The sequence below is a fragment of the Oryctolagus cuniculus genome, chromosome 8 (assembly GCF_964237555.1).
Source record: "Oryctolagus cuniculus chromosome 8, mOryCun1.1, whole genome shotgun sequence".
Classification (NCBI taxonomy): domain Eukaryota; kingdom Metazoa; phylum Chordata; class Mammalia; order Lagomorpha; family Leporidae; genus Oryctolagus; species Oryctolagus cuniculus.
In genome coordinates this window covers 125,483,853-125,500,713 of record NC_091439.1, presented here as the reverse complement: position 1 = coordinate 125,500,713, position 16,861 = coordinate 125,483,853, and the positions used below count along the sequence as shown (strand labels likewise).

Genomic DNA, 16,861 nt, shown 5'->3' with positions numbered 1-16,861 from the left:
TACACAAGAGACCTGGATTAAGTTCTCAGCTCCAGGCATCAGCTCTACTGCTGCTGTAGGCACTTGTCGAGTGAAACCATAGACATAAACTCTTCTGTCTGTCTATGTCTCTCAAATAAAACAAGTTTTTAAAAAAGACATGTATGTGGTGTGCACACACATTCCCCGAAGAGCAAGCTTTCATTCAACTCTTATCTTGCTCTTTAATAATTTATTAGAGGCACCAGATATATCATTCCCTGAATCAGCATCTAAGGCATACAGCTTTTATGCAGGTGTTCTTCATGTCCAAATTTACAAGGAGTGAGATTTTAGCATGGTGGTTTGAAGATGCCTGAGACTCACGCCACAATAGCTGGGTTCCAATCCAAGTTCTAGGTCCTGATTCCAGCTCCCTGCTAATGTGCATTCTGGGAAGCAGCTATGAATTCTCAAGTAACTGGGTTCCTGCCACCCACGTGGGGTACCTGAATCGTACTCCTGCATCCAGACCTTAGCTTCAGACCACCCTTAGGTGCTGTGGGCATCCAGAGATTGAACCAACAGAGGCGAGCACCCTCTCTATGTATTTCTGTGTCTTCCTCTCTCTGTGTCTGTCTTCATCCCTCTTGCTATCTCTGTCCTCTCCGACCCTCAAAAATTAAAAAAAAAATTCAACTAGACATGTCTATTAGGTTTGTGTACACTGAGATGATAGGTGTGGGATTGGAGAAACCAGAATATACAGAAATAGCAATCCAACAGACAAGGTTATTAGGAAGCATGTAAGATATTTTTGTGTGTATATATATATACATTTATATATATACACACAAAAAAAATAAAATACATGACAATAGCAATCTGAAATTATACTCCAATTTCATTAAATTATGGCTTTCAGTTCACATGAAATTTAAAATCGGAACAGAAGAGCAATACCCATACATAGACAAATACATCTCCGACGTTTTCCATTCCCACATGTGCACATGGTTCTGGGGACAAAATATATTGCTGCCTACAATTGGTCTCTTTGCCCGGAACTGTATTTTACAAATATACACTGTAAGCATGTGTGCATGTATCTGGATCAAAGGGAAAATACATTCATCTCAAAAACCAAAGTTGTTATTTAACTCAAAGTATCTTTCAGATTACTTACACTTAATCCTAGCACTGGTAGTGCCATATGGATAACGTCACTCACTGTGTCTAAATTGGTAACTGTTATAATTCCAGACTGTAAAAGGGAAAAGAAGAAAAAACTGCTGATACAGGAGAATGTTAAAGTATATGGTTACATAATTATGAAACTCTTGGTTTCAGGGTAAAGTTTGAGTAATGACAAAGCAAAATACATATGAAGCACCAAACCTTAATGATAACTGATTTTTATTACTTTACGTAACACAAAGCCAGAAGAAAGAATTTCAATTAATTAACATGTTTCTAATAGAGGAGTTATGATACTAAAAATATAACTGCTTAGGCCCAAACAGAAAGAACCTCAATTCAGAAAGAGCCCAACACCCAAAGACTATTTCCATCATGCAGGGAATAGTTCAACAAGGAGTCAGTCTCTCTCCTTCTCTTGATGAGTTGTGTTTTTATGTTTAGATTGATTTCTTTGCATACCATATATTCAGTCCTCGTCAAATGAGAGTAAGAACTGGCTCTCACAGGCATTCTTGCTCCATAAACCACTATGTAGGGAATACCTTCTCCTAGTCAGATCACCCTTTTTAGATTTTCATTGTCAAAATGTATTGAGACCATGAACCCAGAATTCAAGGCTGAAAATTCTAGACATCTGAGTTCTTTTTTGAGATACCCATAGAATTTTAAAACTGTACATGAACACTTTCACAGAATTTTTTAAGGAAAAAAACTCTTTTGAAGGATTACTCATCTTTTTCCAATTTATCTGGTTTGTAACATAATGGATTTTCATGGTATATGGAAATCATTAAATTCAAAATAAGCAGTACAAGGGTATGGGCCTTCTTTTCTGGTCCTGTTCTCTCTATGAACACATAGATGGAGCTGCTTATAAGCATGTAACTTAAACTATTCAATAATTAGAAAATATGGAAATGAGTTTCATTTCTTTTCCATATGAGATGTTACTCCATATATAACGGCCAGGGAAATGTGACCAGATCTCTAAGAGTTTCATATGAAAATTATGCAACAAAAGCAGCTATGTGCTCCAAGACATTAAAACAAATGTGCTGAAAATGAAAAAAAAAATTAAAAAAAGTAGAGGCTGTCCCAGCACAAAAACAGAAGATATTTCAAAATGGGAACTTTAGCTGTGAAAAATATCTGAAAGAACAATGCAGTGGGTGGACTAAAAAGCACAAGTGAGATGGCAAATTGAAGACAATGAATTTGAAAATACATCAATTGGAAACAGTCAGTCTGAAAAAGGAAGAAAGGTATGATTGAAAAAATTAGAGCTTACTGCCCTAGTCCAGGAGAAGATAGTTTTTAAAAAGTGGAAAGAGTGTAGTCTCAGGGAAGAGTTGGGGAGAAAATGCCAGAGGAAACTCTACCAAAATTAGAGGGACATGGTGGACCTCCTGTGGATGGCACGGATGCCCACAACTTGGGACTCCAATAGCCGAGAGCCTGCCCAGCAGCCAAGAGCCTACGCACTGGCATTGGAAAGTGAGGTGAGACCAGACAGTACTAGCAGTAGTCCAAGGCACTGGTGATTAAGCTGCAAAGAGAGCCTAGAGAAAACTTGGCTTGCAGCCCCAACGAGGAAAGTGTACTTTCCAAACTAGAAGAGAAAAAAAAGTATGGACACAATTTCTCTTTCCCCAATCACTTTACAATGCCATTCTGTAACAAGCCAATAGAGCAGGTGCCATTTTGGACATATGTAACAGCTGTGCCAGCTCGTGTCCATGCCCAGCAACTAGTTGAGTGGAGACCCCTGACTAGTGGGAAGAACTAACAGGGGGATAGGAGCCTGTGACTTTGTGAGGCTTCTCTACTGGGACTGTGAAAAAAACTGAGGGTGTGAGGCAGGATCCACGGTGAGGCTGGGACTTTGGGCACTCACACTGGGAGACTCAGGGCTTCCTGGTTACCTGGTGAGAGACATCGCTGGAGAATCTAAACTTACACTGAGGACTGCACAGATCCTTTGTGTGCTCCCTGCGACAGAGTGGATGAATATTATAGCCACTGGGGCTAGCGCTAAGGCACTGGTCTCCATTAAGGAGAGGAGCTCAGCTGAGCAGAAAAAATTTCCCTTCTGATAAAAAACAGAGAGAGAGATTTACTGTGCCAAACCTGGGTGTATCACCTCAGACATGCCCTTAACCCTGGAGAACTGAACAGAGCTCCCTGATCACACCCACTACAAGCTAGATATTCACTTAAAGTAGACATTCTACAGAGCCACAGTACACAGATAAAATCCACTAGACCAAAAAAAAAAAAAAAAAGAAGAAGAAGAAGAAGAAGAAGAAAAGGAAGAAACCAACAAGTATCTCCACACATGCCAAACAACAAACCCACCAATTCAAGAAACAAGAATAAGGAACACGACATGACACCCTGAAAAGAGTAAAACCCTTCAACAGTAGATTGTGAATACATTGAGGCAGAAGAAATGTAGGAAATGGAAGTTTAAAAATTGATCGTAAGATTACACAGAAGTTATCGGACACAAATGCACAAACTACTGAAATCTGTACAGGACATGAAATAAAATTTCCTCCATGAAATTGAGACCTTAAAGGGAAATCAAAATGAAATGAAGAATATAATAAAATGAATTAAAAATGCAGTGGGGAGCCTTAACAACATAATCAGTGAAGAAGAAAGAATATGGGCCGGCACCACGGCTCAATAGGATAATCCTCCACCTAGCGGCGCCAGCACACCAGGTTCTAGTCCTGGTCGGGGCACCGGATTCTGTCCCGGTTGCCCCTCTTCCAGGCCAGCTCTCTGCTGTGGCCTGGGAGTGCAGTAGAGGATGGCCCAAGTTCTTGGGCCCTGCACCCCAAGGGAGACCAGGAGAAGCACCTGGCTCCAGCCTTCGGATCGGCGCGGTGCGCTGGCTGCAGCGTGCCGGCCGCAACGGCCATTGGAGGGTGAACCAATGGCAAAGGAAGACCTTTCTCTCTGTCTGTCTCACTGCCCACTCTGCCTGTAGAAAAAAAAAAAAAAGAAGAAAGAATATAAGACTTAGGAGACAAAGCACAGGAAAGAATACAGTCAAACCAAACACAAGAAGAGGAAATTAGAAACCTAAAAAACACTGTTGGAAATCTACAAGATACTATAAAGTGACCCAACATACAGGTTCTAGAAGTTCCTGAAGGCATGGAAAGAGAGAAAAGATTAGAAGGCCTTTTGAATGAAATAGTAACGGAAAACTTTCCTAATTTGGAGAAAGAAAGGGACATCCAAGTAAGGAAGCACATGAAACTCCTAATAGACATAACCAGAAAATATCCTCATCATGCCACATTGTAATCAAACTCACCACAGTAAAACAGAAGGAGAAGATTCTAAAATGTGCATGTGAGAAATGGCATGGTACTTTTAGAGGATCTCCAGTTAGACTCACAGCAGACATCTCATCAGAAACCCTACAAGCTAGGAGAGAATGGCCAGATATACTCCAAGGCTTAAAAGAAAAAAAATGTCATCCAACAATATCATACCTGCAAAGATCTCATTTATGAACGAAGGTGAAATAAAGACCTTCCATAACAAACAGAAATTCAAAGAATTTATCACCACCCGTCCAGCCCCACAAAAGATGCTTAAGGATTTGTTGCACACAGAAACATGGTCATCACTACAAAAGAAGGTAAAGGAAGAAAATCCCTCAGTAAAAGTTCAAAGGAAATTCAACGTAAAAAACAGGAATATTTTTGGGAAAATGGCAGGGAAAAGTAGTTACTTATTAATAGTCATCTTCAATCTAAATGCCTTCAAATCCCCCGTTAAAAGACACAGACTGGCTGAATGGATTAACAAACAAAACCCATCTATTTGCTGCCTACAGGAAGGAAAAAATGTTTGCAGTCACTGTGAAATTTCCCCAAATTTGACAAAAATAAAAAGTTACAAATTAGCGGCTGGTGCTGTGGCATAGCGGGTAAGGTCGCTGCCTGTATGCCGGCATCCCATATGGGTGCCAGTTCAAGTCCTGGCTGCTCCACTTCCCATCCAGCTCTCTGCTGTGGCCTGGGAAAGCAGTAGAAGATGGCCCAAGTCCTTGGGCCCCTGTACCCACGTGGGAGACCCGGAGGAAGCTCCTGGCTCCTGGCTTCGGATTGCAGTGCCTCCAGGCGTTGCGGCCATCTGGGGAGTGAACCAGTGGATGGAAGACCTCTCTCTCTCTCCGCGCCTCTCCTTCTCCCTCTGTGTAATTTGACTTTCAAGTAAATAAATAAATCTTTTTTAAAAAGTTACAAATTAAAGGAACTCAGAAAATATCAAACAAAATAGATTCAAAGAAAGCCATGTTTTGGCACATTGTGGTCATATTACTGTAAGTCAGAGAAGGAGCACAGATCCTGAAAGCAGGGACACAAAAATAGGCAAATAAGACAGTCACCATGGATCACTCAAGCTATCAGAAAGCATCGTGACCAGAACACAGTGGAATATCTGCAAGGCGTAGAGAGAGAAATATTAGCTAGGATATTCTTTCCAGGTTCAGCAAAAGTGCCTTTCAAGAGTGAAGCTGAGGGGCTGGCGCTGTGGTGCAGTGGGTGAATGCCCTGGCCTGAAGTACTGGCATCCCATATGGGTGCTGGTTCAAGACTTGGCTGCTCCGCTTCCAGTCCAGCTCTCCTCTGTGGCCTGGGAAAGCAGTGGGATGGCCCAAGTCCCTAGGCCCCTGCACCTGTGTGGGAGACCTGGAAAAAGTTCCTGGCTCCTGGCTTCGGATCCGTGCAGCTCTGGCCATTGCAGCCAATTGGGGGGTGAACCATCGGATGTAAGACCTCTCTCTCTCTCTCTCTCTCTCTCTCTCTCTCTGCATAAGTCTGATTTTCAAATAAATAAAATAAATAAATCTTTTTTTTTTTAAAGTGAAGCTGAAATCTACACATTTTTGGATGAAAGCAAATTAGAAAATTGGTTGGCACCAGAACTTTACTACAGGAAATGGCAAGTTTCCGTAAGATAAAATCAAGAGAAAATTAGAGAAAACTCAGATTTTCAAGTGTGAATGAATAGCATTAGGTATGATTATTTTATGAAAACCATACATAAATGAAATTGATTTTGAAAAATTCCAGGATGAGCAACCATTTGCCATAACTAAAACCAAAGCAGCTTGAGACAAGGGTGCTCCTCCCTACAGGAGAACTCCACTTCAACTTCTTCAAGCAATTCCTCTGGTTATGGAAAACAGCTCATAAAAGATGCCTGGCTCTGATTAGCTGCTGGGAAATGGCTGTGCTGGACTAGGCTTTTTCCACTGCGAATACCATGTTTTGTGATCTGAAGCTGCTGTAAAGAAAAAAGTCAAATAGCGTATCAGTGTTATCATGGTCACCGTTATGAAGATCTGCGCTAGTGTGTCATGATTTTAGAAATCAAATGTGATCCAACTGAAGATATTCTTCCCTACAACATACAAAAATGAGGAAGACACACACCGATCTCTCCAAAGGTTCACCCCTCCAAGTTTAATTCAATCCTGACAGACTTTGGTGTGGGACGTAACCAGCTCAATGCAACACCTAACTCAGAGAGTGGATTCTGTTCCACAAAGGGAGCATTACTAGAGCAAACAATCAATTGGAACATGAAATGAACAACAGGTGGCAATAGTATTTATACCAATGTTCCATTTCCAGGTGAGGACTGTATGGTGTTTATCTAAACTATATCTTGATCTTGGGAATACACAGGTATTCGAAGATAAAGGCATGCAGCATATGTAACTGCCTTCAGAAAGAAGCATATCCAGACACACATCAAGAGACAGACAGAGAAAATAAATTATGGAACAAAAATAGGACAAGATGTCATCAAATCAGCACATTTGGATGTGATAGTCCTATCACTCTTTCACACATTTCAGGGTTTTAAAATTCCTTCCAAATAAATAAAAATATTTTAACATGAAATAAATATTGAAAAACTGGGAACAAACAAAAACACTGTTTGAAAGTAGTGACAAATGAACAGAAATATTTAATTCCCAGAATACTGGCTTGGGAAAAACACTTTATGAAAATGTGAAACTCTGTGGATATTTAACACGAAATAGTCTTTCTAAGCATAAGCACTGAGTTATCGTGGATTCCCAATGCTTCATATAACCTAACATTTACTTTTTTATGTACACAAAAAAATTGCATGTGTAGGTGAAGATATATTTCTCCATGTTCCCTTCGGAATACTCTCACTCTCCCATCTCTCTCTGTCACTCCAATCTCACTCTCTCCTCCCTCTTCTTCTCATCCCCTCCTCTCTCCTCTCCTCTGTTCCATTATATTGTTCCTCTTCCCATACTTCTTGATCTCTATCTGTTTCTCTACCTAAAACCTCTATCCCCATTGTCTCTACCTCTCTTTCAGTCAAAGTCAGGAAATTGGAATTTAAAATGTTGAGTCCAAAACACACTTACATAAGGAACGTTGCTAACGGTATCTGACTCTATCTGTAGAACTGTCGTCTGCTTTTGATCTTTCTCTTTCGACTCAGTTATACACCTAATCAAAATCATTAAGAAACAAAAATTAATGAATTAGCTAATGTTTCTCTTCAAATCAATTCATGTGGCAAAATGTTCTATATATTTCTCATCATTGATATGTACCTATATATACACATATACACACACACACACACACACACACGAAACTCTTGTTTGAGGTAGCTAATACATATACTGATACAGAGACATACATATGCATTTCTGTGCACAGATATCTATAGCATACTTACAGGATATAAATATTTATATTCATCTATAAATAACTTTTATATTATTTAGATTTAGATTTGTAGAACTTCTCAGCAAGGTCAAAAGATGAGGAGTGGCATCGCTGTGGCATACGAGGTAACATCACCGCCTGTGGCACCGGCAGCCCATATGGGCACCGGTTCCAGGCCCGGCTGCTCCTCTTCCAATCCAGCTCCTGGCTATGGCCTGCGAAAGCAGTAGAAGATGGCCCAAGGCCTGGGCCCCTGTAGCTCCACAGTAGACCAGGAAAAAGCTCCTGGCTCCTAGCTTCAGATCAGCCCAGCTCTAGCCATTGCGGCCACTTGGGGAGTGAACCAGTGGATGGAAGAGCTTACCCTCCACCTTTCCTTCTTTCTGTAACTCTACCTCTCAAACAGATAAATAAATAAATCTTTAAAAAGCCAAAACAAGAACAACAACAAAACCAGATGAGTAGGAAAATAATTCTGGGAAAGACGGCATGGCCTGGAAAATAACAGGGAGTGTCTTGATGTGTGGTTTGGGCAGCAGATCCACCCCTCAACGTTTTCCTATCTGGACCGCCTTCATGGCTTCAAGTGTAGGAAGCAACAGGTGCTTTCAGACTCACTCAGTAGAGCACTGAGTAGATCCACTCAGCTACTGAGTAGCTCAGTACTAGCTACATTTATAGACATTTAATACATATTGGGAATATTGTTAGCTCTGATCCATAGGCTGTATGGAGGGAAAGATGAAAGATACATCTTGAACTTCTTCAACAGTGAACAGAACATTCATGTGAATGAGGGAACATGACTTACAGCACATGTAGAGAAACCAAGGATTGCAAGATCATCTAAGAGTATTTTCAAGTGGGAAGAGCATTTTTAAGTGGGAATCATGTAGGGGCACTGCTTGCAGAGATTTATGCCTGCTATCACAAACGAAAGATTCAAAATGTGTATGCTAGAGAAATACCTGTCCAGCAGACGTTCCCATTTTTCCATAAATGTCTTCGAACTGCAAGCAGAGAAGTCAGAGAAAATAGTAAGCTACATAAAAGACTAATTCCATCTGATTAAGACTACCATTGCAGACAAACACACCAGCAGGCAAGTGTGGGTGACGGGGACTCAGGCGTAAGTAGTGCCCTCTCACACAAGGGCTCTGGGTGGAGTCTGCTCTTGTACAGCAACATTACAGCGATGGGAAAGAGTTCTTCAAGGGAAGGAGAAGCTGACTTGAAATGAAACCCTGGATTGCAACTATGGGATGCTAGCTCAGTGATCACAGGAGTCACTGAACTGACAGGAGTCTCAGTATCCACCATCGAAAGTGGAGGTCATTAAACCTCAGAGTGCTCCTGTAGCTTGAAGTGCTATTCAAATGGAAAAAGCATTATGATCAGATTATGTCACACTGAAGAGACTGGGCATGTGAATGGAACGCTCTGGGCTCACTTTAGGGGGGAAATCCATACCACTGTACTTCACAGAGGCTGCAGAATTGTCAGATGTCAAATAAATACCTAGAAAATTATTTTAGTGCTATGATGTGCTGAAGGATGTCAAAGCACCTAGTGTTTGGTGACTAATGTTTTATATCCTTTCTGCTACATCATTAATGTATTTGAAATCCAAAGTGAAAAAGATCTGCAGTCGCAAACATACATGGGCTTATAATTTACTAGCATTCAAAACAGCTGGGGAGTGATTGACTACATGGAAAATAAAACTGACCATTTATATGACTGGGTCCTGTGCCGGCAGCACCTGTAATACCTTGCTCATGAATATTTTCATTATCCCGAGAGTAAACCCTAATCTCTAGTAAGCAGCCACACGCTATTCTCCACCACCCCCAGATCCTACACCATGTCATAACTATCCATTCATCAGGTCATGAACATGTAATTTGTTGCTAACTTCTGGCTCTAATGAACAACACTGCTAGGAACATTTGTGCCCAAAAGTCAGAGTTAGGAACAAACAGAGTGTATGTATGTTTACACTTTTCTTGGACCTATATTCCACAGTGGAATTGCTCAGTCCTGCTCAGTCGTCCTACATTGAACTCACGGAAGCAACAGGTTTTTCTGCAGGGGCTGCCACATTTCCTATTTCTACCAGCGAGAGCTCACCCACGCGGCATTTCTATGCCTTCTCAGGACATGCTTCCACAGCAAAGTGGACATTTCCTTGGCTTTCCACCTTCATATGGACTTGAACACCACGGGTTACTTATGCCAATTTGCATAAGAGTGATAACAGCCAACAGCAAATGTACTCGGTGCTGGGCATTGTTGTAAATGTGTTGTATGTGTTTACATAGCTTCACAGCCAATATAGCCTATGTCCACCTCGTGCCCACGCTTCTCCCTCATTCAAAAAACTGTCTAGTGGAACTCCTCATCAAAGGCACCACAAATAGGCAGCTTCCTATCACCTGCAAGATTAAGAAGACATTAAGCAATAGAATCTGAGAACCTAGGGAGAAAATTTGTCATGGCAAAGAAGACATGCAGACAGTGGTACAAGCATGGCTTTGTTCTCAGTAATATTTGCAAGCAGTTCCATCACAGAACTGAGTTGATTAACAGTTTGGATATATCTCCATTGTATCAACTTCAATATGACCTGACAGACCTGGAGGGAGTGAGGAGAGGAGGAGAGCAAAAAAGAGCACCAAGCACCTGGGATGAACTGTCTATGTGGAAAACACACAGGACATTGGGTTTGTGCCTGTTCAGAGCAGCAGGCAGAGGTTGCAAGGTACCTGCGTACACAAAAACAGACACACAAGATGTCTAGGAAATGGAGCCCCGTTTCCTTTCCTCATACCAGCCTCAAAGTGGGCCTTGGAAAACTCACCCACATCGCATGAATCAAATCTTTGTTTCAGGTGGCCGTATCACTGAAGACACCAAATAGCAATTCTAGCAACCCAGGATATAATTTAATTTGTATATCAAGTATTATTTCTTTAGGTCATTACTTTGGGAGAATAAAAGGACTTTTTCAAGCTGAATTGATCTACTCTACTAGTTGAAACACACAAAAGCCTAGACCTAGAGGCTGGAGGATATTGGAGAGGGGCCCCAGAGCCTTGCTCTCTCAAATCTATTTTTATTAATCCAAAATACCCACTCCCCAAGTAGCTCATGGAGCCCTTGGAAAACCATTGCTTCAGACCAAAGCAAATCATTCCAACAGTTCCCATTTCATTCTCTCCACACATATTGGCACATAAAAACCTCTTGGGGAAAATATGTGTCATACAAGTGCCATGGCTGGAAGTCAAAGCATGAGGCAGCAGATTATTATAGGGTCAAATTAAAATGCTTACCAATCCCCCCCCCCAAAAAAAAACAAGTTTGGAAGAAAATTTAGGTGCATTTCTCTATCTTTGTTAGAAAAGGCAATAAGGGTTATATCCTTCTATATCAAAGTAAAATTACAAGACTCAGCAGTGATACTTACAAGAACTTGGCCCTATAATTCGCCATGGGCCAGCCAATATTCAGGCACCTGGAGGCACTGGTATCACCTTCCTCAACAATGCATTTGGAAATCCATATTTCATTGACAGGGATGACATATTTGTAGTAAATATTTTTGCTGTACCTAAAAAGATCATCAAGCAAGATGTTTTTTTCTTAAATGTAATGAGAGCACATCCTCTCCTGAGCAAACCCCAATCCTCCATGTTCCATAACCAAGAAAAGCTCACATCCATCTATTCCCTCTCAGTGCACAGCACAGGCAAGAGTCAGGTGGACCTGGACAAAATCATGTGCTCAGTGAAGGCTGGCCCACAAGGGGCCCACACACACAAGATTAACGGCAGCCAGTGGCAACAGGTGGACTGGTCTGTTTCTGAATGCTGACTATGGACTTGAGGCCATACTCTGTATTTTAAAGGTGTTACATCTTAAGAGAATCACTCACTCTCTGGTCATGCACATCTGATTGACTTCAACAGAGTGGCTGAGGGGTTGAACAAAGATTAAATCATGGATGAATTATTTATAAAATTTTCTTCTTCACAGAGATAGACTATACATACATAATCTCGGAATAACCTTAGTTTCAGATATTACAAATACCTTTGAATCTTAATTCTTATACAAATTTTGCATCTTGAAAGCTGGGATGGTGAATGTCTGGTCCCTGGGCTGTACAAAGCCTGTGAAGTCACTGAGGCTGGCACTGCCAAGGCAACTAACTGCAAGCTGGATTCAAAATTCAATAAATCCGTAACAGGCTAAATTTTTAAGTTGATGATTTTCTCCAGCCCGTGAAAGGTGCTATAAATATTCAAAATGATCCTGGCGGGGTGGGGGGACCCTCTCCACTCCTTCTCTAAAGACAGCTTCTTTCAAATTTCCTTTTTTTTTTTTTTTTTTAAAGGCAGAGTTAGACAGTGAGAGAGAGAAAAAGGTCTTCCTTCCGTTGGTTCATCCCCAAAATGGCTGCTATGGCCGGTGCTCTGCCAATCCGAAGCCAGGAGCAGGTGCTTCTTCCTGGTCTCCCATGCGGGTGCAGGGCCCAAGCACCCGGGCCGTCCTCCACTGCCTTCCCGGGCCACAGCAGAGAGCTGGACTGGAAGAGGAGCAACCAGGACAGAATTGGGTGCCCCAACCGGGACTAGAACCCGGGGTGCCGGCGCCGCCGGCGGAGGATTAGCCAGATGAGCCATGACACCAGCTCAAATTTCCTTCTTAAGATTTGGTTCAGATCATCTGCCCCACAGATTCTGGCTTAAAAAAATACTGTGTCCTACAGACTGCAGCCAAAATAAAAGCACAAAACAAAATGTACCTTAGTCCAAGTGCTCAACGTCTTATCCATAAGGGAAGAAAACACCTCCCATTTTTTTCTGCAGAGAGCACAAGGTGACAATATCGCAGCTTCAGCAGTGATATTGCTCAGTACTGGTTTGGTCCACCCCACTTTCGCCCTCTGGCATGCTGCCTTGTTCATTTACAAATCTAACTCTCAGGTGAGTGGTAGACGTGAAGAGCTCTAAGCCTTAAGGAGGATGTTCAGGGATTTGGCCACAGGGCTCCCTATGATTTAAAGCGATTGAAATGAAACTGTCATAAAATCTGCCATGGGATCCAAAAGAATACAAAGTGTTGAGGCAGCTGGGTGAGAGCCGGTACTATAATAAAGAGATCTAGTTTTAAACATGGGCTCACAGGACCAGCGCTGTGGCACAGTGGGTAAAGCCCTGGCCTGCTGAAGCACCGGAATCCCATATGGACGCCAGTTCTACTTCCGGCTGCTACTCTTCCAATCCAGCTCTCTGCTATGGCCTGAGATAGCAGTAGAAGATGGCCCAAGTCCTTGGGCCCCTGCACCCATGTGGGAGACCCGGAAGAAGCTCCTGGCTCCTGGCTTCAGATCGGCACAACTCTGGTTGTTGCGGCCATCTACGGAGTGAACCAATGGAGGGAAGACCTCTCTCTCTGTCTCTACATCTCTCTCTAACTGACTTTCAAATAAATAAAATAAATCTTAAAAAAAAAAAAATCATGGACCCACGACTACTGTGGTGACCTTGAGGCAGCCACTGGGGCTCTCTTAGCATCAGAGCCTGTTGGAAAACAAGAATACAGACCCATCTCAGATAGTGAAAGCAAGGATTAGGCAAGAGGAGGTACAAGATATCCTGAACACACAGATTGCGCTTAACACACCCCTGATCCAACATACCTCATATGATTGTCACTAAGATGAGACTGCATTTTATAAAACTGGGCCTGAGTCTTGCTTCTCTGCTCTAGGACAGGGCAGAACTGGAAGCCAAGGGGAGGGCAGCACTGGCAACTTTTATTTTTCTTTACTCACTTCCTGGTGAGATTTTGTTTGTGGAACTAGTCTTTGTCTTATATAATATTTCATAAATTATGAAAACACAGGTGGAGCAGATAAGCAGATGTCCAGATCAATCTATTCCTGCCTACTCCTTCCCTGCACACGTGTATTAAGCAGTTGCCTTATTCCAGGCTGTGTACTGGTTGCATTTGTGTTCAAGGCTGACAGTGGGAGTGACCACTTGTGTCTATCTCCAACCGGCACACCAAATCTGCCTCCTGTACCTTTTGCTTTCACTGTCCCTCCCAAGTTGGGGCCCTTGGTATCAGTGATCTGGGTTATCATCTCCAGGACATAGTCTCCCTCCTATATTGCTGCCAGCTCTCCAATCCATTATCTCCCAGCAGCCACAATGATATACTACAATATTTACCTGATATGGCCATTTCCATAAGGAAACCCCTTCAAAGGCATTTCTCAACCCCTTACTGGGATCTGTCAAGATACTCTGTGACCAGAACCCTGAGCACTTATTCAGTCTCACCTCTGACCTGGTCAATTACAATGAGCTCCAGAAACATCAGCCTTGCTGAAGCCCTGCTCCCAAAGGGTCAAGCTGCATACACGATGGCCTGCAGTCCCCTCAGCCAGGCAAATCGGGACACCCAGTCTATAGAACAGGTGGCTGCTTCTCACACCAGAGGAATGGTTTCAATGTTGCATCTCACAGAGGCACCCTAGTGGGACTCTTCTCTGACACTCTCCACATGGCACTGTTTATTTCCTACTATCAGATGCACATTATTACAATCTTCAATTGTCTCTTTCTTAGTTTGATCATCTCTAGGCAAGACTCAAGAAAGAAGAATCCTGGGACCAGCACTGTGGCGTAGCAGGTAGAGCCACTGCCTGCAGTGCCAGCATGCCATGTGGGTGCCAGTTCAAGTCCCGGCTGCTCAACATCCAATACAGCTCTCTGCTATGGCCTGGGAAAGCATTAGAAGATGGCCCAAGTCCTTGGGCGCCTGTACCCATGTGGAAGATCTGGAAGAAGCTCCTGGATCCTGCATCCTGGATCCTGGATCCTGGCTTCAAACTGGTGCAGCTTCGGCATTTGCTGCCATCTGGAGAGTGAACCAGCGGATGGAAGACTGTCTCTGTCTCTCTCTGTGTCTCTCTCTCCCCCGCCCTTCTCTTTCTCTCACTGCCTCTACCTCTCTCTAACTCTTCCTTTAAAATAAATAAATAAATGTTCAAAGAGAGAGAGAGAGAGAGAGAGAGGAACCCTGTCTCTCCCATTCTTGATTCCACTGTCTACAGGGGCACAATACAGAATAAAACTTCCATGACTACTTGTTTAATAAGTGAAGAATGAAATCACTGGCAAAAACAAAGTAAAAACATGCTACTTGCTGAGAAAGAGTGCATGAAAATGAATTTTGTTAGAGACAATATATTTCACGATGATCAGGACAGCATGCAGCATATGCACCTACCGAATGTTCGAGATTTTCAGTACGTCCTTGTACAAAAAAGCCTGATGCTTTGTTTTCTTATTACCCGTTCTTAACTTTATCGGACCGTGCACCAGTAGTCTTCGTTCACGTCCCTCTGAAGCACTTGCATCCTCTGAAGTCCCAGCCTCTTGAAAATCATCGTCCCTGCTCAACAGCAAACACCAAAGAGTAGCTAGTCAATGGTCACAGACTAGTTTGATGCCAGTCATTAGGAGTGACACATGATAAAACTGTCATCTCAATTCCTCAGACAAGGCTCTCCAACTACAGATGCCAATGGGGTTTCAGGTTTTACAGGTCTCAAAGAGCAGGTGGCACTGAGAGAGCTGGACAGGGAACACATCCAAGGGAGAACCTAGGGCAAGTATCGTCTTACAGGCGTGCCAAAGAAGACAGCCGCTCAGACCAAGAGGTGTCAGGTAAGTGGAGAACTGAGAGGATAACAAGAAGGGAGCCATCGCTCCCATCAAACGCTATGGAAGGTAAGGCAGGTGGTTACTGAGGACTCATCATTGGACTTACTAACACGGAGGTCTTGGTAACCATGGACAACTGCTGGTGGAATGATGGAAGGGATGTTTTCCACAAAGTCTGTGGTACACAGAGGGTTCTAAAACAACCCATCCAAAAGCCGCACACCCCAATGATTGCAGCCTATGACTGTGCTATCTGCAAAAAGAGACTGTGAAGACAGAATGAATGTGATGAACCTTCAAATAGGGAGAGTACATTCCCTAGTTTAGGAGGCCTAAACTAACCCCCAAGAGGTCCCCAAATCAGAGATTATCATCTACACTGACTCAGGACATGGCACAGAAGGGGAAGCCAGAAAGAGTTGAAGGGCAAGGGAGAATGAATCTGTCATATGGGCAGGAGCTACACAGAAACATGAGACTAGATGTAGTCAGCCCCCAGGTGACAGCTGGAGGAGGAAGGTACCTCAACTACAAGTAAGGGGATTCAAACAATGTTCTGAATTAGCTCAGAAGCAGATCCTAGCCCAGAGCAATCTCCCAACATGTGGACCAAGCTTAGAGGACCCTATGAAGTGGACCCAGAGAATCCCAAATAAACCTGTGCCCTACAGGTCCGTAACAAGGAATTCCTGTGGTTTTCAATCTCTCCGTTTCTGGTCATTGTTGTACCTCTATTATTTTAACAAAAAGAATGTTGCTTCCTGAGACTAGGTGCCATTGCCATAAGCATCTAAAAATTGGAATGCGGATTTGCAATCAGCAATAACACGTCTGAGGAGCATGAGAAAGAAAAAGCTGAAATTCTGTGGAATACACAGTTAGCAGAAATGTGCATACGAAAGATTCTGCTGGTGTGCACTTGGCAGTATTGAGGATCAAAAGTCTGTGAGAGCATTTCAGGCATGGAAAGCCAAGACACTGTGGCAAAAACATAGTCTACACGAACGATCTCTGTAGACCCCAGTGGAAAAAAGTGGCAATCAAAGAAGAGTGCACTTATCTCTAAAGGGAAGAGAGAACTTCCACTTTGCTTATGGCCTTGTCCATAGGGGAAAAAACCGCTATAATCCAAAAGTTTTCCTTTTGAAATCTGTATTTATGAAATAAACGTTTTCTATTAAAAAAGGCTTCCATAGCCTAGACAGCTCATTT

At 42.7% G+C, this 16,861-nt stretch overlaps 1 protein-coding gene across 2 annotated transcripts in view; it reads right to left on the bottom strand.

Moving 5' to 3' along the window:
* LOC138843586 (rho GTPase-activating protein 20-like) overlaps nt 1-16,861 on the bottom strand; it is a 107,086-nt gene that overhangs the window by 87,971 nt on the left and 2,254 nt on the right. For both annotated transcript variants that reach the window (XM_070048209.1, XM_070048210.1), the window contains exons 2-6: nt 15,213-15,377; nt 11,377-11,520; nt 8,876-8,917; nt 7,598-7,682; nt 1,145-1,222 (exon numbers count right to left, since the gene is read on the bottom strand). In XM_070048209.1, coding sequence (XP_069904310.1) covers nt 1,145-1,222; nt 7,598-7,682; nt 8,876-8,917; nt 11,377-11,520; nt 15,213-15,377 — 514 coding nt within the window. The remainder of the gene's footprint in view (nt 1-1,144; nt 1,223-7,597; nt 7,683-8,875; nt 8,918-11,376; nt 11,521-15,212; nt 15,378-16,861) is intronic.